This window comes from Hydra vulgaris, chromosome 04, assembly GCF_038396675.1.
Source record: "Hydra vulgaris chromosome 04, alternate assembly HydraT2T_AEP".
NCBI lineage: Eukaryota > Metazoa > Cnidaria > Hydrozoa > Anthoathecata > Hydridae > Hydra > Hydra vulgaris.
This window is the reverse complement of record NC_088923.1, coordinates 19,002,501-19,027,627: the sequence shown is the minus strand read 5'-3', so window position 1 is coordinate 19,027,627 and position 25,127 is coordinate 19,002,501. Positions and strand designations below refer to the sequence as shown.

Here is a 25,127-nt window from a genome sequence, read left to right as displayed (position 1 = left end):
ATTTTAATCGGGAAGCTTAAATCACATAAAATGTAGCAGTACGCAAATAATTCGGGCGTTTTGATTTTTTTAAACAATAACGTAAGTTGGTTAATTTTTTACTTGACAAAGTAAACGTAATTGGTAAACCAAGAGGTGATCAGTGTTCCTTAAACTCGGGATCGAAGGACTTCACCTAGAACTTGGTTTCTAATAAAAATTCCTCAAAAAAATCCTACAAACCGAAAAATGAATGTGTTAATTGCTCTTGGGGAGGAAAGTCATTAGAAAAGAAACCTAGTTGTTGGAAGGGCCTTTCATCGGGCGCACTTTACCATTCTTTACTCAAACTTACTCAGATAGAGTCTTTAACACCGAAATGCATATTTCTGTGATTTAACTCCCGATTGAGGTTAAAACATTACATTTTCTAACATCAATGCGATCCCGAAACCTCAAGCACCACCTAACAGACGGAAAAAACGATCCAACGTCACCATCCAACGGAAAGAAGGACTAAAATGCATATCAAATGTGAATACGACAAAGAAAAAAAACAAAACCGAAACTAGAAAAATCAGCGATGGAAGAAAAAAAACCATTTAAAGAAATACGATGAAAAAAAAAAAAAAAAGAATTAATCAATAAGAATAAATCGAGATGAAAAAGAACCTACAAAACGCATTTCAATGGGTCGTTGCAGGTGAACTTCAGCCTCGGCATACTAACTTTGATTTTTATTTATTAATGTTTGCTATTCTTCGCGAATTTTGACAAATAACTTTTTAGTTATTTGAGAAAAATTAAACTCAAAAATTCTTACTTTAAGAAAAAAAATGGACCTAAGAATTCTCACGCGACTATACTTATACGTGAATCTCAAAGTGAAACCAAAATCTTTGGTTTTACAATATTTGAATAATAAAAAAAATTTTTCTTCTATTATTACGTGATATGTCTAAAAATACCTAACAAAAAGGATTCAAATGTATAGCAAACTGATTAGGTTCATTTAAGTTTCTGACATAAAAAAAAAAGACAAAGACTTGTAGGGGAGATGGGGGCGCATTGATCGCCGTAGCAGTGTTTTGAAAATTGCGCAGAACCTGAAAGAGATGTAAAAACTTATTAACTACGAAACACATGTAGAACTATCTGGCTTTTGGAATATATAAATATTTTGATTTAAAAAAATGATAAACATGAATAATTTTAACTTTTAAACAACCCTCTCAAAAGATCAATGTACCCCAAACTATGGGGTACTATGATCTCCGACTTGGGGCACATTGATCTTATATGCGTAATATTATCTAAACGTTTAACACTTCTATAACTAAATCTTGTAAATAATTTAGTCAAAGGGTAATATTGTATAACATATAATACATCTAAATTTTTTAATTATTTTTTAAATATAGCAGTTAAACCCACTTGTCTAATTTTTAATTAAAAAATGTATAAATCACAGCAGCTATAAGCTACCCGCTTTATATACGTTTAAAACTTTACAACAACTTGAAATTTATAAGAACTGAAATATAAAGACTGAAATAAGAATACAACTTTTAAGTTTACAAAACTTGTTAAAAGTACAATATTTTGATTAAGAATATTTCATCATTTGTGAAAGTCAAGTTGTGAAGCAGCTTTTGGTTTACATTGTTTTTTATTCCTAAGCAAGTAATTCTTAGTTTCTTTCTTATCTTTTGTGGAGACTTTTTGTTGATTTTTGGTTTGCTTCAAAATTTTCTTTTCTTTTGACAAACGAATTTCATTTCTGACAGGAGTATCAGTCAAGATCCTTGTTTTTAACTGCCTACTTTTAACATTTTTTTTTCTGGCAGATGCTTTTGGGTAAGGTTTTAAAACCTCAGGTGAGATTATAGAAGCAACACTTGTTGACACTTTGTTTAAAATACTTGTTTCAATATTTACTATAGTTATTTCAGACTTTATGTGATTAACATGTGCTGGTATCATTTCAGATTCCATGTTGTTGACAGGAGTGATAGTAACTGTATCTGGAGCAGCTCTATCTGTAACTGATGATGGTAAATATTCGTCATCTTTGAAAATTTCAGAATTGAATGGCTCAATGCCAGCTACTCTAAATCCTGTCTGTATATTAGATGGTGAGAAAGCTTTTGTATACGGTTCTCGAACTATTGAAACAATATCATAAATGGTCATTGGTCTTGGGTTTGAAACCATCCAATTATCACATGCAGAATTGTAAAACCTTTTCAATGGTTTAAAAACAGTTCTATCTGCTGTAAAAACTTGTCTATTGTTGTAGTTAGGCTTGAAAGCTTCATTTGGATTAAGCCTCTTTTTACGACAATATCTTTTTAAAGTCATTCTATCTATGTTAAACTGACGTGCTACAACATTCAGTTGTGTTCCTTCTAAAACTTTATTAACAGCTACTTTCATTGTTTCACTTGGTATAGCAACTTTATTTGTTTTTTTAATTCTATTACTAACCATTTTAAGATCTGTAAAAAAATATATCAATAAAAACATATGTTTTTAATAAATGCTAATATTTAACATAATAATATTATGTTAAATAATTTTTAATTATTATGTTAAATATTATTCTTTTGATATTATAAAATAATAGTATTATTATTACTAGCTTATAACATAAGTAGATTTAAAAAATGAAATGCTAAAAGCTATTGTTTGTTTATATATAGTTTTTTTTTAAATTATAAATACAATTCCATTCGTTTAACTGTATTGCTTATAAACAAAAACATGGGGCACTTTGATCCTCCGATCAATGGGCCCCGCATAGTCAAAGATCAATGTACCCCAATAGGTATAGGTAACATATTGATAGCAATATCTACTGTATAAATTGCAGCCAAATAAAAATTATATATTATATTATACACCTAACACTTACAAATTTAAAATAAAATTGTTGTTAACCCATACAGACATCTAAATAAAAATATATTTGAATTATAGTACAATTTAAAAAAATCACTTTTTATGACGAAAAACAATATTTTCTTTATTTTTTTTGACGCTGATAACCTTATGAAAAAATATTACGAATAATCAATTAGGGAAGCATAATGGTTAATTAAATTGCAACCTCACTTCTAGTAAGGCAAAAATGAACGAGTAAAAGCCAAAAGATCATACTGCCCCGGCGATCAATGCGCCCCCATCTCCCCTACATATCAGTGCAAAGTGCTCGAAGTTAGACGGGACGCCATTCCGTTACCTTTTTATAAAGTATATACCATCCCGCCACCTTTTTATAAATCTCTATATATAACAATGATTAGGCGGGATGGTATTATTAATTTACCATCCCGTTACTTTTTTTTCTCCATTTTGAGCACTGTCAGTGCATATAACTAAACTTATGAATATATAAACTTAAACTAAACCTAATTATACACTTATATTTAAGTAACTGAAAGTCATTTCATCTTAAGTCTTTTTTTTTTTGTTTTATTTGATTTGCTTATCGCAGCACTTTAACGCTTAGGTTTTTTAACATAGTTACTATAATTTAATGAAATTTTGGGCTCTTTGACACTTATTAGGGTTTTTAACATAGTTACTATATTTTAATGAAACTTTTCTTTAAGTGAAGATTGCAATGATTGATTACTTTTAAAAAGATTATCGCTGTTAAAATTAAATGCAATTTAGGGACCTTTAAAGTTTTTATTTTTTTAAAGGATTTTAAAAGTATATTAAACGGAAACCCTGTATAATCAAGCCATAAAAATGATTATACGAGGGAAAAAGAAAACTTTAAACAAACATAAAACTTAAAAAGGTCATATATTAACCACTTCAGCCAATGAAAATCACCTTTTTATTCATCATAATTGTTTTAACTCGGGATTTTTTAAATCATAACAAAATAATATTGGTGTTATGGATAAAAAATAAGTTACAAAACATATATTATTTAATATATTATTTATTTAATATTCACAGATTTTACAAAGACGAAACATAAGTATAAAAAATTTTCTAACGTCTTATAACTTTTTAAAATTATTTGTATTGTTCTTTTAAGACGAACATTTGATGATACGAATTCTTTGAGCCGTACATTTGAGCCAGATAAAATTACAATTTTTTACAATTGTCTCAAAGTTTATTTTATGAATCCATTTGATGTCAAACAAGGTGCCATAAAATCAAACACAGTTGATTTTATGATTAAAAAAATTATTGGTTTTTCTTTGACGTTCTTTGATTACTTGGAATTTGTGATAAAACTTTCCATGGGACTAAATAAAATAAATTATATTTACAAACATACACGGATAGGTCGTAGCAAATCTAAAAATTACAAAAACCTTATAATCTTGTAAAATTTTATAACATTTTTATAACTTTTTTTTAATGACAATTAATACAGGTTGAAAACTGTTGACATGGAACATGAAAAAAAAGGCAAGTTGCAATTATTTGAAAAAATATTTTTCATCGGAAAAATCTCTAAATTTACTATTTTAAGTTGATATTGTATTTAGATCTGTTAGTTGTCTCACACTAAGCCTTTAATTAATTTCCACGGAACGGCAAACAGAACAAATTGAACTTTGAAAATCTAGAAATCATCTACCTACTTTGAAACTTCCATATACAGTTAAAGGTATTCTGAAAAAGGTTTACATTTTCTTTGTCTTGATGGCAATGATAGAAACTACAATAGATTTGAATCCTTCCGTGACAAATTTGGAATAAAATTTTTTCTTTTATCGGTCATATAACTGATGTCTATATTACATTCACCAGAGTATTTTAGCTGACTCTTCCAAAATTTGATTGCAGATTGAGCCAAATAGATAAAACTTTTTTTAATGAGGGTTAAATTAAATGTTCTTCTATGACAACTGTGTGTCTTTCTGTGACAAGTACACTAATTAACAATTACATCAATTCTTGATTTAATTTTCTTTATTTAGTTTCTTTTATTTAGGGCTACGGTTTTGCTCCTTTTCTATTTCTTATTTTCTTTTAGGTTAAAACTAATTAACACAATATGGATAAGCCTGGTTCACAAAGACAAACGAAATATTTATGCAAAGAAAATGAACGAGATCTTTAAAAAGAATAAGAGTAAAAAAAAAACTTTTGAAGTAAAACACAAAAGAATTTAAAAAAGTTTAAAATAGACAGAGAACTAAAGTTGAAAAGAACTCTGAAAATAAAACAGATGTTAATATGTTTTATCTGTATTTGATTATTTTTGATTGAAGAAATCCTTGCAATTATAGTAAAATCATATCATTTTATAATTTTTATAATTATATACCATTTTTTTATTTGGTTTTCATTTGCTGGTCATTATTCGATCTACGATATGTTCAACAATAGTTAATGTATTTCTTTGGATAAGTATGCTTTTATATTTAAAAAGAAGATAAAACTTCGAATCAAGTAGTTAGCCGTTCAGTGGCTAAATTCAAAAAGCTATGCCAAAAAATAAGTCTACTAGAATTGTAGAGCTTAATAAATGATTGGATCTTGTCAAACTAGGTGTTGCTCTGTCATGTCACTTGTGTGCATAGAAAGAGATTTTTTTAAATATTTAGAAAGAAACATGTCTAAACTAAGTCTATTTCAAAAGCTAAAGAAAACAAAAAAAAAACAAAAAAAAGAAAATAATTTTTACGCAATTACAATCAAGTTAGCTGAAAAAAAAAGTTAACAAAGTTTAGAAAGAAGCTACAGGTGCGAAGAAGCTGCAATGTACAGGTGTGAAGAAGCTGCAATGTTTTCAGCAAAAATTATTAATGGAAATACAAATAAAATTTACCACCAATTTTAAGAGTCTTAAAAAAGTCAAAGTTATAATCAGTGTTGATGTTTCAAATATTTAAAAATATAAACCACATGATTAGAAGTGCTTATTTTAGGCGTAAAAGTTTTAACATAATCACAGCATCTTGAAACTTTCATGAAAATATTACGGTTCAAAATGATAAACTCGATAAAAATTCTAACTAGGTGAAGTTGCTAGTAGAAATTATATTAAATGAAACAAAGCATGATTGAAATGTTGCATTTACTAACAATAATCAGCTCATTGGCACGCTCTATTTCTGGAGTGATAGATGTGCTGGTCAGTTCTGGTCCCTATATATCTTTTAGCCCTTTTCTTATTACCCTGAAAATATTACAATGAGATTAAATTATGGTGAGACATATCACTTTAAAGTATCCCATGATGAAATTGGTGGAACTATTAAATAGCAGGTTTGTAAAGAAGTTTTCTCAGCTAAAGATGTGAACAAAATTGCTAAACAGTATTTTAAAATTATTGATCGGCTATGTGACATTACAGTGGTATACCTAAATGCAGAAAATATGGAATATCTAGATTAAAGTGGCAACAACTGCATCTGTAAAATTTTAAAGGTTCACCATGTTAAAAGATTTAATTTTCATTTCTAAATTTAATTTAGGGTGGCCAGCCAATAGCTAATTCAAAATTCTAGGATATTTCCAGGACTTTTTAAGGAAAAATTTAGATTTTTCAAGGATATGTTTATCTTTTCTCAACCAGAAAAAAAAACAACAAAATATGTTGATTTATGAAAAAATATGAAAATGAAAAGAAAAAAAAATTAACAAGTAGATGTTAATAATACTAACATTAAATTTTTTTTTTTGTAAAAGATAAATACATAATTAATTACAAAATTATGTTATTAATTATGTATTTATCTTTTACATAATTAATTAAAAATTAATTATGTAAAAGATAAAAGGATCATAACAAAATGTTGAACTATTTCAGAAAAAAGTTCTAGGATTTCCAGGAATTATTACTGAAAGGGGTATTTCTATTCCAGGACTTTTCCAGGACTTATCAAGTTTCAGGACTTTTCCAGGTTTTTAAAGACCGCTGACCACCTTGTAATAGAGTTATAGTTAAATACTCTTTGACGCTTAATACAAAGAGGAGTGGAAATAAACAAGTGAATGGGAAATTTTACGCAGATTTAATAAACAGGGAGGTCTTAATAAACGGATGTGTTGGAATTTTTGATTTTATTTTGATCAGTGAGTTTATATTTAACTTTTAGGCAGACTTACAATCAAAGTTTTTTTAGTTTTGAGATGAGTTTTTTTGTTGATAAAAAGTAAAAATTAAAAAAAAGAAATGGAGAGGGTTTCATAAGCTTGGGTTGGGTTGGAGAATTTGCTGAAAATTATGTGTCCCCTCCCGTGTATTAGGCACCTAAGAGTAACATAAAAAAAAAAAAAAAAAGCAAATTGAAAGCACATCAGATGCTTTTTATAATACCTTGTCTTATGTCATTAGAATCGTATGTATAAGGGAACCAATAATCATCAATAGTGAGATTGTTAACACATTTTGTAATCTTAAAAAGAAATATTTAAAATCTCATAATTTTATAAACTTAACATAACAAAAAAAAAAGGTGAACAATAAGCAAGTACCTCAAGCAACTTTTTAGATTTTGGAACTAAATTAAGTGTAGATTGATCTAATGGATTGGTCTGCAATTTAAATAACTATTTATACAAATAACTGAATTTTAATCTTCTAATATATTAAAATATTAAACACCAAAAATATGTTCAATCAAATTTCAACAATTTAAATAAAATTTAAACCTGTTGTTCAATAAAGTGTAACTCAGCTCTGATTCTCTCATCATTAGTAATAACAATACCATCAATATATAATAAACTGGGTCGATGAAATATTAAAAAGGGACGATGCATATGCCGCCTTGTAACCTATAGATTTAGATTAATAATATTTAAAATGGCAACAAAATATCTAAAAATATAAAACACACCATTAAACCTAGTTAAATATTAAAGTAAACAATTAAAAAGCTTGCATAATAAAATGTACTTACAGGATTGTCAATAAGTGATATTTCAAATAACTTTGTCAAATTTATCAGCTTTTCAAACTCTAAAGTATCCTGATAATATGAAAAAAATAAGAAATTTCAAAATTTAATCTAGATTCACAAAAACATGCAAACCTTATCACACTGTGATAAAATCATGTATATCTGATTATGTTATAGCATAAGCATTTCAACCTTATCAAATAGCAACAACTTAAAAAAACTTAACACAACAAAAACATGAAAGTCTCAACACACTGAAAAAAAAAAGTATTATTTATTATTTATTACAATGTAATCAGATTTATTTATTACAATGTAAGCAGCACAAAAAAACATTTAAATCTAATCATACTGCAACATCCTAATAAAAACACTTCAAGAGAACATTTATTTTATTTAAGCAAGAAAATAAGCAAAAAAATATTTTTTGGTCAAAAAATATTTAAAATAAATTAACTAAAACTAAAACTACTAAAATTTATATATTTTGATATTATTTTACTTAAATGGTTCTTCGTTCTTCTATTTTGACATACATATGACATATTATCTTGTAACTCTTCTATTTTGACATATCATATGGCATATTACCTTGTGACTCTTCTATTTTTACATATCATATGACATATTACCTTGTAACTCTTTTATTTTGACATATTATATGACATACAATATTGTAATTATTCTATTTTAACATATCATATGACATATTACCTTGTAATTCTTCTATTTTGACAAAATAAAATATATATTTATTTAAAAAATAAAAAATGCATTTATTTACACACAACAGTTTTGATAAAGTCTTTATCAAGTGGGAATAATTTATGTAAAAACAATATACAATTTTATGTCCTGTAACAAGTCATTAAAATTTATGAAAGCAAAAGCAACAAATTCCAGATAATTCACTATGTTAAAAAATGGGATCTAAACATACAAAATTATTGTATCACACACTTTGCCAAAACTGTTGAACTTAAGAAAGAAATGAATTCTTGACAACAAAAAAAAAACTGTTTTTTATTTTATTTTTTAATTAAATTTATTTCCCCAAGCCCCACTACAGTCAAAAAGGCTACTCAATTTCTTTTTTTCTTTTTTAATTTTATTTGCAAAAATCTTTGATACATGAACTCCTGAAACACAAACCTTGTTATACAAGGCTGCTGTAATATAAACAGACTGAGAGGAGTGCTTCCAGAGACAAAACCATTTATGGACTGTGTTGAAATTCTTTCATAAAAATATATAGTTAAATTTTGAAAAATTTGAACTCATTTTATACTAAGCTAAACAAATATTTACCTAAAAAATTATTAAATAAAAATTATGAATCAAATTCAATAATCATTCAAGAACCTAACTCAAGTAATAATGTATCAATTGTAAAAAGTAACTAATGTACCTGTATTCTGTTTGACCCAATATACAGTCTTTCTAAACATACTAGTTCTTCTAAATAGTTTAACTTTTGAAGCCTTTAATAAAACCAGAATATTCAACGATTTCAGTAAAATGATATCATTTGAATGATATTTATCAGAATAAACACTTTTACATTTGTTATTCTATTTTAATATATTAACTTACATGTTGTTCTCTATGTGAAGCTCTTTTAATTTTTTTTGGTTAATAAATGAAGTTTCGTGCAAACACTATAAGAAGGCAAAGTATTTTATTGTTTGAATTTCAAAATAAAATATTAAATAACAAGACAAGTAATATACACACACATGCACACAAAAAAACATACATACACATACATACACACAAATATAATACCATAAATTTAATAGGGGTGCACCGATGCATCGGCCTCGATCATGGTAACCATCGGCCGGTGCTGATAGTTTAAAAAAATCAGTTTTTTTAATTTTGTGGGTCTATATTGAATAAAAAAATAAAATAATGATATTTTTCTATACATTATAGAAACACAATATTAAAAAGACTCATTTTTCAAAACAATCGGCATCGGCCGATGGTTACCAAAGCCGATGCCGATTGTTTTGAAAAATGAATTTTTTTTTAATGCTGATACTGTGGTCGATGCATCGGTACACCCCTAAAATATTACAACCAAAACAGTATTGTTTTGGTTGTAATATTGGTCCAAATATTACAACCAAAACAGTATTGTTAATGGGTGTTGATAGCTTGGCAGAATCTGGATCAGAAAAACCAAACCTGACCCATCTCTCAAATAAGTTGGGCCTATGTTTGGGTCTATGTTTAGAAAGGACTCAATTAACTCTAAAAACATACTTGTATTTAAAAAAAGGAATAAAGGGTTAAGAGGAAAGAGCAAAAATTAAATAAAAAATCTCACTTCCCTAGTCCCCTTTTCCTTAGTCTATAAGAGGTGAAACAAAAAATTAAGCTGCATACCTTTAGTTTATTTTTGTCAAGAACTAACTCCCTTAGTTCACACAGATTTTCAAGCCCTTCAACTTTTGATATTTCATTACCTAAAAATTCATTAAATCATTAGAAGAAAAAAAAAATTAGTTTTTCGATACAATTAATTTGCAGATAAATTACAATTAAAAAAAAAAAAAAAAAAAACTCTTAACAGTTACAGTACCATTTAAAAGAAAGTTACACAGTGTTTATAGAAATATAAAATGTAGAAAAAAGATTAGTTAAACCACTAAGCATATATATATTTTATTTATATCATTACAATTTTTTTAATTTTAGATACATGTGATAACTTTATTTATGTCATAAGACTCCATAAGTTTAAACCAGTTGTAAAATTAAAATTTTTTTACTGTTACTTGGATTTGTTTTGGTGTGGATATTTATATTTGTTTCAGGTTATCATTACACATTTTCCAGTAAAAACAAACCATAATTTCAATGGTAAGAGTCATACAAATTAAAGAAGAATCAAAAAGCTTCAAAACAAAGTTTACTAACAACTTTGTTTATAAAGTCAGAAAGACTAAGCAAGGGTTGATACTTGAAAAAAAAAGAAGTAACTAATGTGTTATGTTAAACATTGATTTTTCCAAAGCAACAAGGCTTTCATCAATATAAAATGAACACAGCCATACTTTTAGTATGGCTATGTTCATTTTATATTGATTATATATTACTCTAGCTCCTTTTTTCACCTGTCAAAAAATGTTAGAAATAAAGCCAAAACTATTTACTTATTTATCTTCTAAATAAATGAAAAATATGAAACTGAAGATTTAAGTAAGTAAACATAAAAAAAAAAAAAAAAAAGCCAAAATACAAACCTTGAAGAAATAACATTTTTAGTGAAGGAAGACAATCCAACTTTAAAAGACTCATATGTCTAATACCATTGTACCTAAATAAAAAATCTCTTAATAGAAGACAGACACCTTTAATAATATTAATTTTTAAATTAAATTATTACCCAAGGTGCAATACTTCTAAATTATGTAAAATAGGTTTGTTTTGCTCATCTTTAGTTGCATTTTCAAATGATTTAGGGATAATGCATTCAATAAAGTTATAATTCAAACACAAAACCTATAATTATATAAAATACTTGAGAATGCAATAAAAACAGAATAAAGTTAATAAAAAAAAAATACAACTTCAAGTTTATTAATAACTTGGAAAATATATATTGGCTTAACCCACATATTGACCTCATTCCTAATAACTCAAGGATACTTTCAGGGTCTCTTGAGTTCTTCAATGCTTTTGACCTTAGCAACAACATGCATGTCATCTCTATTAGACTGAGTTTCTTCCCTAAAAGAGTAGTCAGCCCATGGAATTTATTCCCTCAAATCATATTTACTCCTTACTTACTAATATACTACTCCACCAGCTTATTACTTTATTAATATTATGTATATATGTGGACTCTAAATTTTTAGTTGATGTATGTACTAAAGCTCCCTATTAGAATTATATAAATCATCAGTGTATAAATCATTAGATACTAATGCTACACTTCATCTGTATAGAAGCTTAGAATGCAGCTTTCAAAGATTGTTGATCAAATTGTAGATCATTTTTTGAAATAAACAAAATACTTCAATTGAATCTATTTATAATTTAATTAACTTATAAAATTAAACTATAAAATTGTTTGAAACCATGGTGCATAATTATAACATTTATATCTAAATTACATCAAAAGCTGTAAAACAAATAGCAGTGAATTCTGTTTACAAATAAAATTTGTTCAATCAAATACATTTTAATGAATGCCAAAAGGAATTACACTCTATGATGAAGGAAAAAGGAATATTGAAGTCTACAGGTCATTGCGTTTATCAAACAGGACAATCTCTTTGGGCCGAGATGCTCACATGTTTGATCAATAATTTCATAAATGATCCAAAGAGTTATTGCACAAAGCATCAAAGTGGTAAACTGATGCTTACAGCATCAGGTTACCACTTTGATGGTTGTGCCACTTATACTGCAAAACAAATGGTCACTGATTTGAGATTGAAATGCTGAAGATGGATGTTGAATCGTGCAATTAATATGTCAGGGTTTCTCAGATAGTTGCAAAAAAACACACATTTCCAGCACTAACAAAAGTGCACAAACGTATTTATCTTCAATGGACCAAAGAGTAAATGACTTGGAAAAATAAATGGCAAAAAATTATGTAGTCCGATAAAAAAAAAATCAATCAGTTCCAGATGGCTTCAATTATTATTGGTATGACATAAGAAAAAGAAAATATTTTCAAAAGAAGGGAAGAGCTATGGGAGACAGATGAGTATCATTTTTGGGTGGGTTTGGTTATTTCAGAAAAAGTACGATTGGCTTTATTACTACTAAATAAAATGAAGAAGGCTATAGAAATTTGTTGGATGATTATTTTAAGGATATTTCTCTAAAATTTGAAAAAACAAGTTTTTTTTGTTCAGCAAGATAATGCTTTAGTTCAATGTTTATTTCAAGATAAGTCAAATATCACATGGTTACCAGCAAAAAAATTCAATTATTGGAATGACCAGCACTCTCACCTGATTTAAATCCTATTGAAAACATATGGGGCATCTTTGGAAATGTTCAAATATTGATAAATTGAAAAAGGCAATTGTACATGTTGGGAAAAACGTATCTCTTGCTGATTTTAGAAAACATTTAGAAAGTATGCCAAATCAAATATTCAAGGTCATTCAGAATTGCGGCAATAAAACAAAATATTATTCTCAATTAAGATACTAAATTAAAGATCTCAATTAAACTCAAATTATGATACAACACATTATCAAACTTTAATGAACAAACTTGAAATGAGGTTATAATTTTGCACCATTATTTTTCTAAAGTTTCCATATCAATTAATGAAATAAAACCAGACTGTATTAAAAATGAGATACTAACCCATATCGATCCAGCATTTTTAAATGGGAACAAATAAATAATTTGATGTTTTGCTGATTCTGTTAATTTTATTTACTTGCTATTAAGACCAGTATTCCCAAATGAGAACATTTATTTGTATGCTCCAAAGACATTATCAATACTCTTGTTTTGCGAAAAAATATTTTTTGCTGTGTTCAGATACGTGAATTCTAATAGAAAATTAAAAAAATTTACAAAAAAAATTTGGTCCCAAACGGGTTAATCAAGTTAGATGCTAAGCAGTTGAATAATTTAGTAATGACCATTTATTAAGTCTTGAATTTTTGATGAGGTTATAAATCTGTGCCGCACTGTATATACAATGTGGTAGTGGTGCAGCGGAAGAGCGCTTGCTTTGTAAGCAAGAAGTACCAAGTTTGATCTCCAGTTGTTTATATATACATACAATATATATATATATATATATATATACACACACACATATATATATATATATATATATATATATATATATATATATATATATATATATATATATATATATATATATATATATATATATATATATATATATATATATCGTTGCTACAAAGCAAAACTATCTTAAGTCCATTTTTGACTAAAATGACTTTTTTGGCTAGAAGTACTCCTTAGGTGCATAAAAATCATCTCACAATGTATGGAACCAAAAATGATTAAATTTAGGCCACAATGAGAAAAATTCAAATATCTTATGTCCAAAAAAAATATTTTAAGAGACATGAAAATCTTAAGTCCATATAGACTCAAGCAAGACTATCTTATGTGTATTTATATGGTATTTTTAAAGTGTTATCGTAAATTATTTTGAAGCTTATACTATCTTTTAAGTAAATTATTGTATAAAAAATGAGTTAAACTTATTATGACCATGTAATAATATTTAGTAAGTTTCTACTAGAGCTCTATTGAGTTTAGTAAGTTTTTTACTAGAGTTTCAAAGTTAGTTCATTGTGGTAAAATAATTATTACTTGCAGTGAGTTTTAGCATTCTGAATAATATTCAGAGTGATATAAAGAACTGTTTAATAATTATCATTTGGCAATGATAGTTATTAAACAGTTATTTATAACACTCTGAATAATATCCAGAATGCTAAAACTCACCGCAAGTAATAACTATTTTACTGCAATGAACTCTTGAACTCGATAAGTATAAAATCTAAAGGACTTATTTAGAATAACTTATTAGTAGACATGAAATTTTGAGAAAATTAATGTACAAATTTTATTTTCAATTTTACATGTCTTATGCTGTTAGTTAAAAGATTTTAATATGACATCTGTGACTGTTGCAACAAGCAACTGTATGGATCATGTTGACAAAGATAATAGTTTGGTAGTTCCAAATACGCTAACAGTTAAAAGCGACATTTTAGGTTAGTTAAATAAAAGTTAGTTAAATATATTTTACAGTTTACATTAATTTATTAACTTATAGTAAATATTTACAGTAGCAGGTAATTAATTTAAAGGCATAATTTATGCTTTGCAAAAAATTTTCTCTCCTAAAATAATTAGTTGTAAAAAAAAATAATATAGATTATTACAATGAGATGACTTCATTATGTTTTATAGGATGCAGTAAACGTTCCAATTTGGCCTATGACCTATGTTCCGTACCAATGAAAATTTTGAAACAAGGCCTAGACAATGGCGAAGATGTCTACCTAACATATAATGGAAATCGTATTTTCAGTGGAACTTTTGAAGTTACAACGGAATATAAGATGTTTTAATTTATAAATTAGAAGCATGCATGAGAATATATATATATATATAAATATATATATATATATATATATATATATATATATATATATATATATATATATATATATATATATATATATATTGCGGTAGTGGTGTAGTGGTAAAGCGCTCGCTTCATGAGCAACCCTAAAAAAGAAGAAGGACCCATCACAATGGATTAAAAACATTCCAAAATTTAAGGTGAACACAGGTCAGAGATTTTCTCATGTACAAAAGACTGGTCCAAATAAAGGAAAGGAAGTAGTGGTTGAGGGTAAGAAAATGCAAATAGGATGTGGCAAGAAATGCTTGTTTCAGTGTGCAGAAAATCTTACAGAGCAATATTGTAAAGAATTGTTTACCTCATATTGGTCAATGAAGTGTATTGATTTAAGGCACCAATACATTGGGACAAGGGTAACAGAGAAAGAACCAAAACGATAAAAAAGATTTAAGAGGTCGCCACAAAAACCAAAAAAAATAGCAATTGAATGGGAAAAAAATGTCATCGATCATATTCAAATGTTTCGAGTGGTTGAATCCCACTATGCGAGACACAGAAAAATCACAGTTTCTTCCTCAGGAGCTTTCAGTTAAGGAAATGCATAGACTCTTTATAAAGTATTGCAGTGAGAAAAATCTTGTTATCGAAGAATACAAATTCTATCTGAGAGTTTTTAAACGTAGATTTCGTTTGAAATTCCAAAAACAACTGGAACTTTTTATTATTCCAGGCGTCTGCAAAATCATAACCTCAATGCTACAAAACTTGATTCTTAAAAGACATATTTGTATTTTTGGAATGAGAATGAAGGGGAAAAAGCTAGCTGTGAAGTGAGTACAGCAGTATTTAAGTTAATTGAATCTGAAAGCAAAGAAGGAGCAACACAATTTTTTCTTTTCTGTGATTGATGTGGGGGCTAAAATCAAAATAGAATGATGAACTTGTCATCAGATGCATTGAATTTATTCAAATTAGATTTAATTGAGCTTACATTCTTTGTACCTGGACATAGTCAGAGTGAAAATGATGCAGTCACTCAATAATTGAAAAACAATATCGAAATCGAACAATCTATACACCTATGCAATGGGAAACAACAATTGAACAAGCTTTTAAAAAAAACACCTGTGTGTTAACTGTGTTAAATCATGATGGCATAATCAATTTTAAAAATGAAAAAGCATTTCCAGCATACTCTGCAGTATTAGCAAACAAATGCTTTAAAATGTCAAATTTGACCAAATTAAAAGGTGCTAAGAAATCTAAACCAAAAAAAGTTATGTGGGCCAGTATTATATCAGCTAAAAATTTTAAAAGAATATACGGATGTTCTTTACTTCAAATACAGTTATGAAGAAGAATATAAAAGTTGTATTTTTCAATCAAAAACGACTGGTCGCACAAAACCAGCAGCAGATATACAATTACAAAAGCAGAAGCAACTTGCTCCAAGATGTAGTGCACTGAAAATAAAGGATCTTCTTTCCCTATGCAACAAAGGTTATATTCCAAAAAAGCATCATCATTATGTGTCAGATCAGGTTATCCTGCTACTGGTAACATGTAACCCAGTACAATCTGCTTCATGTCCTGCTGCCTTGTAGGATACGCCTTTTTAGGCAAAGGCTAGGAGATGCCAACTCCGATTTAAAACACCCCCTGCCTTGGGGCTCTTGGTTGAGTAAAGGCTAGAGATGGTGTCTCGATAAAAAAACTCATCTTGGGCAGATGTTAAATGCACCCAGCTACTGTCTTGTAGAAGGCCTCCTAGGCAAAGACTTAAGGGGTAAACAGATTCTATCTTTTGACCAGCCTCGCACCCCTTCTTCATCTATTAGGCTGGCGCAGATGTATTTTTAATACATTGTTTCCAGTTTAGGATGTTGAATGCTGGATCTTCTTGACTCAATGCATGGGTTTTGCTTGTGTCTCTGTTTTTATGACTAGGCAACTCATTCTATTGTCTCCTAATGAGGGTACAGCTCTATAACTCAGTTTTATGGTTCTAAGGCTGGCTGGTAGTCAGGTTTCCTGAACTCTGTGGTAGCTCTCAGAGAGGCTGATTCCATCAACAGCTGAAAAATATCAAAGTATTAACAGTGCCATGTTGCGCATGGATGGTGTCCCTGTTTGTACTTTTGGTGTGCATTGCAGAGGCCACATTTGGAGCCCTTTGTTACGGCTTAGGGTTTATTAGTAGTAATGAGGCAATTGCTTGGGCTATTAAACGGTGTTCTGAGTACTATCTATGCTTTGAGTCAAGTTCTTCAATCTAATTTTAAAATGAATAAAGTACCAAAAACTATAAAACACAAAAAACCATCATCATCACCAAGTTCTCTAAACCTATCATTCACTAATATTCGTGGTCTTCGAAGTAACTTTTCTTCTGTTGAGTCTTATCTCTTGCAAAGTTCACCAGACCTACTTGCTTTTTGTGAGACTAATTTGAGTTCAGCTGTCTCATCTTGTGATCTTAGTGTTGATGGTTATCTTCCTCTGATTCGTAAAGACTCCAATAGTCACATGCTTGGCCTGGGCATTTACATTCGTAAGAATTCACCTGTTTGTCGTGAAACTAGGTTTGAATCCACAGACTATTCTTTTATGTGCTTTCGTTTAGCACCACTTCACTCTATTGCCTTTCTCTTTATTCTATATCGCTCTCCTTCATCTCAAGACTGCACTCTTTTTGATGTTATTTCTGATCATATTGACCAAGCCCTCTCTCTTTATCCATCAGCTAATATAGTTGTTGTCGGTGAATTTAATGCTCACCACTCTGAATGGCTTGGCTCAAGTGTCAGTGACTCTGCAGGCATTAAAGCCCACAACTTTTGCCTTTCTCAATCCCTAACTCAAATAGTCAACTTTCCAACTCGCTTTCCTGACAACCCTAATCATTTACCTTCTCTACTCGACTTATGTCTTGTTTCTGATCCTAGTCAGTGCTCAGTTTCTCCACATTCACCCTTAGGTGCTTCTGATCACAGTTTGATCTCTTTAAAACTAATATCTCATTCTTCTCCATCACCTGAATACCCTTATTATCGAACCTCTTACAACTACAGTAAAGCTGACTGGGATTCTTTCCGTGATTTTCTTCGTGATGGCCCTTGGGTAGAAATCTTTCAACTTCCTGTCGACAAATGTGCCTCTTACATAACTTTGTGGATTCAGGCTGGCATGGAATCTTTTATTCCCTCTCTACGATTCCAGGTCAAGCCTCACTCTCCTCCATGGTTTATTCACACTGTGCTGCTGCGATTGCCAATCGAAACTGTTACTTCCATATTTATCAGCAAAACAATTCTCCAGAAAACAGACGTCTGTTTATTACTGCTAGAAACAACTGTAAAATGGTTTTGTCTAACGCCGAAACCCACTATTCTCAGGTCATGAAATCTCGTATCTCATCTCAAAAATTAGGCTCTCGTGACTTCTGAAGAATCTTTAATAATATCACTAATAAGGGCAAATCTATAATTCCACCTCTCTTGTATGGTTCAGACTTTGTCACCTCACCTAAAGACAAAGCCGAACTGTTTGCTAAAAACTTTTCATCAATATCATCTTTTGATTCCACTAATTGCGTTCTACCTGATATTGCCAACAAACAGGTTGATCCATTGCTTGACATTCATATCACTCCAGCATCTGTATCTAAAGTGATTTCCTGCCTAGACTCTTCTACAGCTTGTGGCCCAGACAACATACCTGTTATTGTCTTGCAGAAGTGTTCTCCAGAGCTGTCGTCTATACTCTCAAAACTATTCAACAAGTGCTTATCAGAGTCTTGTTTTCCAGCCTGCTGGAAAGCGGCATCTGTTATCCCTATCTTCAAAAATTCTGGGGAGCGATCTGATTCGTCTGACTACCGTCCCATAAGTCTTCTTCCTATCATAAGCAAGGTTTTTGAATCTTTAATTAACAAACACTTAATTTCTCATCTTGAATCTAATAACTTACTTTCTGACCATCAATATGGATTTCGATCTTCTCGTTCTACAGCTGATTTGCTAACAGTAATAACTGTCAGGTTTTATCGTGCATTAGATGAAGGTGAAGAGGTTAAGGCCATCGCTCTTGACATTTCAAAAGCGTTTGATAAAGTTTGGCATGCTGGTCTTCTCCATAAGCTTTCTTCTTACAGTGTATCTGGCAACATCTTTAAGATCATTGAATCCTTCCTTTCCAATCGTAGCATAAAAGTTGTCCTCGATAGACAACACTCTTCTTCTTATTCTGTAACTTCAGGGGTTCCTCAAGGTTCTATCCTTGGCCCTATACTCTTTTTAATTTACATTAACGATCTTCCAGATATTCTCACATCTAAGGTGGCATTGTTTGCTGATGATACTACCATTTATTTTTGTCGTGATAAGAAACCAACACCCTCTGATTGCCTGGAGGGGGCATTTGAGCTTGAAAAGGATCTCACTTCTGCTACAGCATGGGGCTCACGGTGGCTGGTGAACTTTAATTCAGATAAAACTCAATTTTTTTGAGCCAATTGTTATTGCAATAATTTAGATCTTCCTATATTTATGAACAGTGATGTACTCGATGAGTCACCTACTCTTCATCTTCTAGGATTAACTCTTACTTCCAATCTTTCTTGGAAACTATATATCAAATCGGTTGCAAAATTAGCATCTGCTAAGGTTGCATCTCTTTATCGAGCTCGCCACTTTCTTACTCTGGATTCTTTTCTCTATCTCTATAAATCTCAAATCCGGCCTTGTATGGAATACTGTTGCCATATCTGGGGCGGATCTTCTAATGATGCTCTTTCTCTTTTAGACAAGGTGCAAAAACGCATTGTAAACATAGTTGGACCTGCTCTTGCAGCCAACCTTCAACCATTATCACATCGTCGTAATGTTGCTTCTCTTTCTCTTTTCCACAAATACTATAATGGGCACTGCTCTAAAGAGCTAGCGTCTCTTGTGCCATCTACTAAAATTCATTCTCGTGTTACTCGTCATTCAATTAAGTGTCATCCTTTTTCTGTGACTGTTCCTAAGTGCTCCAAAAACGCTTATTCGTCCAGTTTTTTTCCTCGAACATCAGTTCTTTGGAATTCCCTTCCTTCATCTTGCTTTCCTGATTCATATAACTTGCAATCTTTTAAATCGTCTGTCAATCGTTATCTTGCTCTACAATCTTCATCTTTTCTCTTACAGTAACTTCCAACTTTAATTAGTGGCTGCTTGCAGCCTTGTTGGAAGCGAAGATGTTTGAAAAAAAAAAAAAAAAAAAAAAAAAAATTTATACCAAAACCTTAAGATTCAAGCCAGTTGTATGAAGGATGCTGATGATGATGAAATACCAAAGATAAAACCAAATTAACAACTCAAATGTTATTACAAAACAAGTCATCAAACAACCAAAAGAAATTGTGCAGAGCCGGTTTCTACCATTTAGAAAATTGAGTAAAAGCTAGACATTACAAAATGAAAGCTTTGTTACTTGTATCACCTTTTGTTATATTTATTTTAAGTGTTTTTCAAGTTTGTTGCATGTTTATGATTCCATCACTAAATGATTATTTTAAAACTATTTTGATTATTAGCGCTAAATAAATATCGTAATAAAATAAATAATAATAATTAAATAATTTTAAAACTTATAGACTTAAGATATTTAATTTGTGAAATTTTCTATATTTAAGATCCTTTTAAGACTCGAATCTTGAATCAATTGTACTTTTTAAATTGCATAATTTAAAATTTTTTTTGTTTTGTTTTGTTATTTTATAAAAAATTATAATAATTATAATAATTCTATAATAAAATTATAGAATTATAATAATTAGAATAATAAAATATATATATATATATATATATATATATATATATATATATATATATATATATATATATATATATATATATATATATATATATATATATATACTCTTGCTTGGTTGTTTTTAATATTTCAATTGCCATGTTAGTTTTATGTTTAAAAAAAAAATTGTTTCAAAGACCAAAATTGTTTTAAAAACAATTTTGGTCATAGAGTAGTTAAGTACAAACTTTTTTTTTAAGTTTTTTTATATTATTTGATAGACTGTCTGCCCCAACCAAACCCTCATTCGATGTAGCAGCACTTCCTTGTAGCAGCAGACTATAAGATAGTGAATATAGCAACACTCCGCGCATGTTTAACAGTAATGTATTACAAAACAAATGTATTACAGTATGTTTTACAAAAAAATAAAAACAAATAGATTCAGAATGTTTTCATTTTTAAAAAAATAAAATAAAAACATTCACTATGCTTTTAAAAACATTCTAGTCTTTTAATTTGTGTTTTAGTGATTTTTAAATGAAAACAATAAATTTAATTAGTTTCCTCTAATGGATTTTGTTATAAGCTGACCTTAATTTTGTCAAATTAGATGTCATAGAGTAGTTAAGTACAATTTTTTATACAAATACGATAAATTTAAGACCTTTACTATAGGATTATATATATATATATATATATATATATATATATATATATATATATATATATATACATATATATATATATATATATATATATATATATATACATACACACACACACACACACACACACACACACACACACACACACACACACACACACACACACACACACACACACACACACACACACACACACACACATATATATAGAAGAAATTTATAATTTTTTCTCAAATATATTAAATTTTAATGCCACAGATAAAATGACATAAAATGTTAAAACGAAAAAAACTTTATTGCAGTTTAGATTGAATAAAACAAATTAGTAATTATAAAACTTTAACCTCCTTATACAAAGTAACGGAATTATTAAACACAAATTCAATTACAGCCATAGCCCATAATCCTTAATCAATAGTGTGAGGGATTCCTTTTATTATACTAGGTGGATGATTTGAATCAGAAGATAGAAGACTTTCCTTATTCAAAAAACCAGGGACTAAAAACATTGACAGGGACTAAAAACATTGACCTTTTTGTTTTGTTTTGTTTTTGTAACATTAGAACTTGTTCCACCGTAATTTTAATTTTAATTTTTAAGTGTTTAATGAATTATACAGAAATTTATCATTTTTTTGCCTCATTTTTTAAATTTTAATGCTACAGATATAATGACATGAAATTTTGAAATAAAAAAACTTGATCACAGTTTAGATGAAATAAAACAAACTAATAAAAAGAAATTTTAACAAAATAATTTCAAAACAATTTTTTTTAAAATAAAAGTTTGAACAAAACTATCAATCAGTTATACTTTTTTTTAAAATTTTTAATTCAAAAAGGTACATAAAAAATACCTTTAGGTTTACTATCTGAAATATTCCTCCAAAGCATGTCAAATTATTTTGCTCCAAATTCAGACTAAATTGTTACACTTTATTAAATAAAAGCAACTCAACAAATCTAACAAGAAAAACATAGAAACTATTTCTGAACCTCCTTAAATTATTGAAGATATCTTTACTTGATAATTCAACAGATCGAAGGTTGCAATTTGGCATATCAAGTTCACAAATTTCTAGAAAATTTGAATGACCAAGTTTTTCTACTAAATAGTCGGTAGTTAACCTAATTAAAAAAATTAAAATTTTGAATATTAAAGTAAAATATTTAAAACAAAAAAAAAATCTTAAAATCTGTTTTCTTAAACTTTCTTAAAGTTCAAAACTAAAAGTTTATTTAAACTTTAAGTTTCAAAATATTTTTAAAGTGATAAAATAAAAAAGTATAAAATACTATGATGATGTTATAACTGACATGGTCAAAAACAAGAACAAAACCATTTATACTTTAGGCAAATTTAAGAAACAAATATTTTTTACCTTCAAGTAAATTGCGAGTTAAATAAATTATAAGGCTAAAAAATCTAAAATTATTCTTGTACATTGGTCATAGAAATAAATTCTTGTACATTAGTCATAGAGAAAAAATCTTGTATATTGATAATAGAGGCAAAATCTTGTATATTGATAATAGAGACAAAATCTTGTATTTTGAACATAGAGATAAATTCATGTGCATTTCTCATAGAGACAAATTTCAACCTTATTAGAAATGATAAGCTACCTTAAACTACCGCCTTCTATTTGCACTTTGTAGCTTCAGTGCAAAATATGTTTTTGTTTATATATGAATGTTTGCATTTTTTTGTGTATATATTATGTTGTTTTTTTGTTGTATATATTATATTATTTTTTCTCTCATTTCTTAAATTTTGATGCTACATATCTAATAACATGAAATGTTGAAAGTAAAACAAATTGATAAAAAATAAACAAAATTTTAATAAAAAAATCTGTAAAAAGTTTTTTTTTTTAGATACTATTTTGCCATCAAAAGGCAATCATTGATGATAACTTTTATTCCACATAGAAACATTCCAGTATCTTTTTCATTTTTTTTATTTTTTATTCCAGTATATTTTTTTTTCTGAAGCATTTCTCAGCCCTACTTTGCACCTAATGTGCTGTTTATAAATTAAGAAATCTATTTAAAAAAATATATTAAGCATAGATCATCCAGGTCATATTTTAAAAATCTGGAAAATTTTTTAAGTAAAATATCCGGAATTTATTTTCCCTTATATTCCTCCTAATTTTGCTTTTAGCTGAGTTTTTCTAATTTTTTTTCTTCCTTAATTTGTGTTTGAGTAATGAGTAAAAAAGCTTAAAAAATTTATAGACCAATGTTCAGAACATACAACAGTGTATTTGCTATCAGAAATGTTGCTTCTTGGAATAGCTAATAGCCACTTTCTATATTTTTTTGGATCTTTTGGTAATCTGTAAACAGCACATTTCTTTTTATCTGTTGAATAATTAGCAGAGAGATTCGCAACACAACACTTTAAAGACATAATAAGTCTCAAGAAACTTTTTTCTTCTTCTAATTTAAAGCAACTATATTAACCTTAGGGAAACTTTTGTGAGTTAATCGGCCTCCAGTTAGTTTTATGGATTGCACGATTAATAGGCCTGTGTTTTAGATAGCCGTGCGACAACCCTTGAAATTCTCATTTTACATTTTTAAAGCAAAACCTTGTTTATTACAATATATGTTGTTCATTACAATATATGTTGTTCATTACAATGTATGTTGTTCATTGCAATATATGTTGTTCATTGCAATATATGTTGTTCATTGCAATATATGTTGTTCATTACAATATATGTTGTTTGTTACAATATATGTTGTTCATTACAATATATGTTGTTCGTTACAATATGTTGTTTGTTACAATATATGTTGTTCATTACAACACATGTAAAATAATCAGTTAAGTAAAATAATACAATTTTATTAGAGAAAGAAAAATTAAAAGTCTTAAGAAGATGAGAATTTACAAGTAATACCTGCCACCAAATGTATCTTTAGAAGTTTCAACTTCTGATAATTCCTATATAAAATATTTTATTTTTTATAACTATTTTAAATGTACACAAACAAAAATATTTTATTATAGAATATTATTTGATAATGAGGTATTAATAAAATAACAAAACATAATAATGAAAAACAAAAATATAAAATATGTAAGTGTGGATAAAAATAATCTTACTAGAGACACAGCATCGAGCATTTTTAAATAATGAAGGTGGTAAATGGCATACAGTCTATAATAACTTAGCTCCTTGCACATAGGATTTCCAAGCAAATCAAGAATACATAACGATGATATTTTCTAAAACATTAATATTTATTTTATTTTCAATAGCTTTCTAATAAAAATGCTTATTATTTAATATTCTAAAAAATAAACCTTCAAATAAAAAATTTCTCTGAGTTTCTTTATTTTGTTGTTACCAGCATAAATCTCTACTAATGACTTGGATTTCTACAAAACACAAAAACATCTGCTCATCTAAGAAGAGTTTATACATAATGCTAAACACAAACACATATAATAATGAGTACATACAAAACAAAGCACAAATACATATAATAATAAGTACATACAAAACAAAACACAAATACATATAATAATGAGTACATACAAAACAAAGCACAAACAGCTATAAAACAATTTATGCTGTTAAAAAAAGGTTTCATAAAACAGAATGGTTTCAAGTAACTTTAAAGTATTGCTTTTAGGTTATAATTTTCAATTATGTAAACACATCAAGA

General features: G+C 28.4%; 1 protein-coding gene across 1 annotated transcript in view; it reads right to left on the bottom strand.

Moving 5' to 3' along the window:
• Positions 1 to 3,921: 3,921 nt before the first annotated feature.
• Positions 3,922 to 25,127, bottom strand: part of LOC100199231 (leucine-rich repeat-containing protein 9) — a 95,008-nt gene continuing 73,802 nt past the window's right edge. Inside the window, exons 26-40 of the mRNA XM_065795691.1 lie at positions 24,763 to 24,837; positions 24,562 to 24,684; positions 24,356 to 24,399; positions 22,440 to 22,571; positions 22,301 to 22,364; positions 11,260 to 11,375; positions 11,117 to 11,190; positions 10,257 to 10,336; positions 9,459 to 9,523; positions 9,274 to 9,346; positions 7,866 to 7,934; positions 7,615 to 7,740; positions 7,438 to 7,497; positions 7,280 to 7,358; positions 3,922 to 4,250 (exon numbers count right to left, since the gene is read on the bottom strand). Of these exons, the coding sequence (XP_065651763.1) occupies positions 4,189 to 4,250; positions 7,280 to 7,358; positions 7,438 to 7,497; positions 7,615 to 7,740; positions 7,866 to 7,934; positions 9,274 to 9,346; positions 9,459 to 9,523; positions 10,257 to 10,336; positions 11,117 to 11,190; positions 11,260 to 11,375; positions 22,301 to 22,364; positions 22,440 to 22,571; positions 24,356 to 24,399; positions 24,562 to 24,684; positions 24,763 to 24,837 (1,242 nt within the window). The 3' untranslated portion in view covers positions 3,922 to 4,188. The remainder of the gene's footprint in view (positions 4,251 to 7,279; positions 7,359 to 7,437; positions 7,498 to 7,614; positions 7,741 to 7,865; positions 7,935 to 9,273; positions 9,347 to 9,458; positions 9,524 to 10,256; positions 10,337 to 11,116; positions 11,191 to 11,259; positions 11,376 to 22,300; positions 22,365 to 22,439; positions 22,572 to 24,355; positions 24,400 to 24,561; positions 24,685 to 24,762; positions 24,838 to 25,127) is intronic.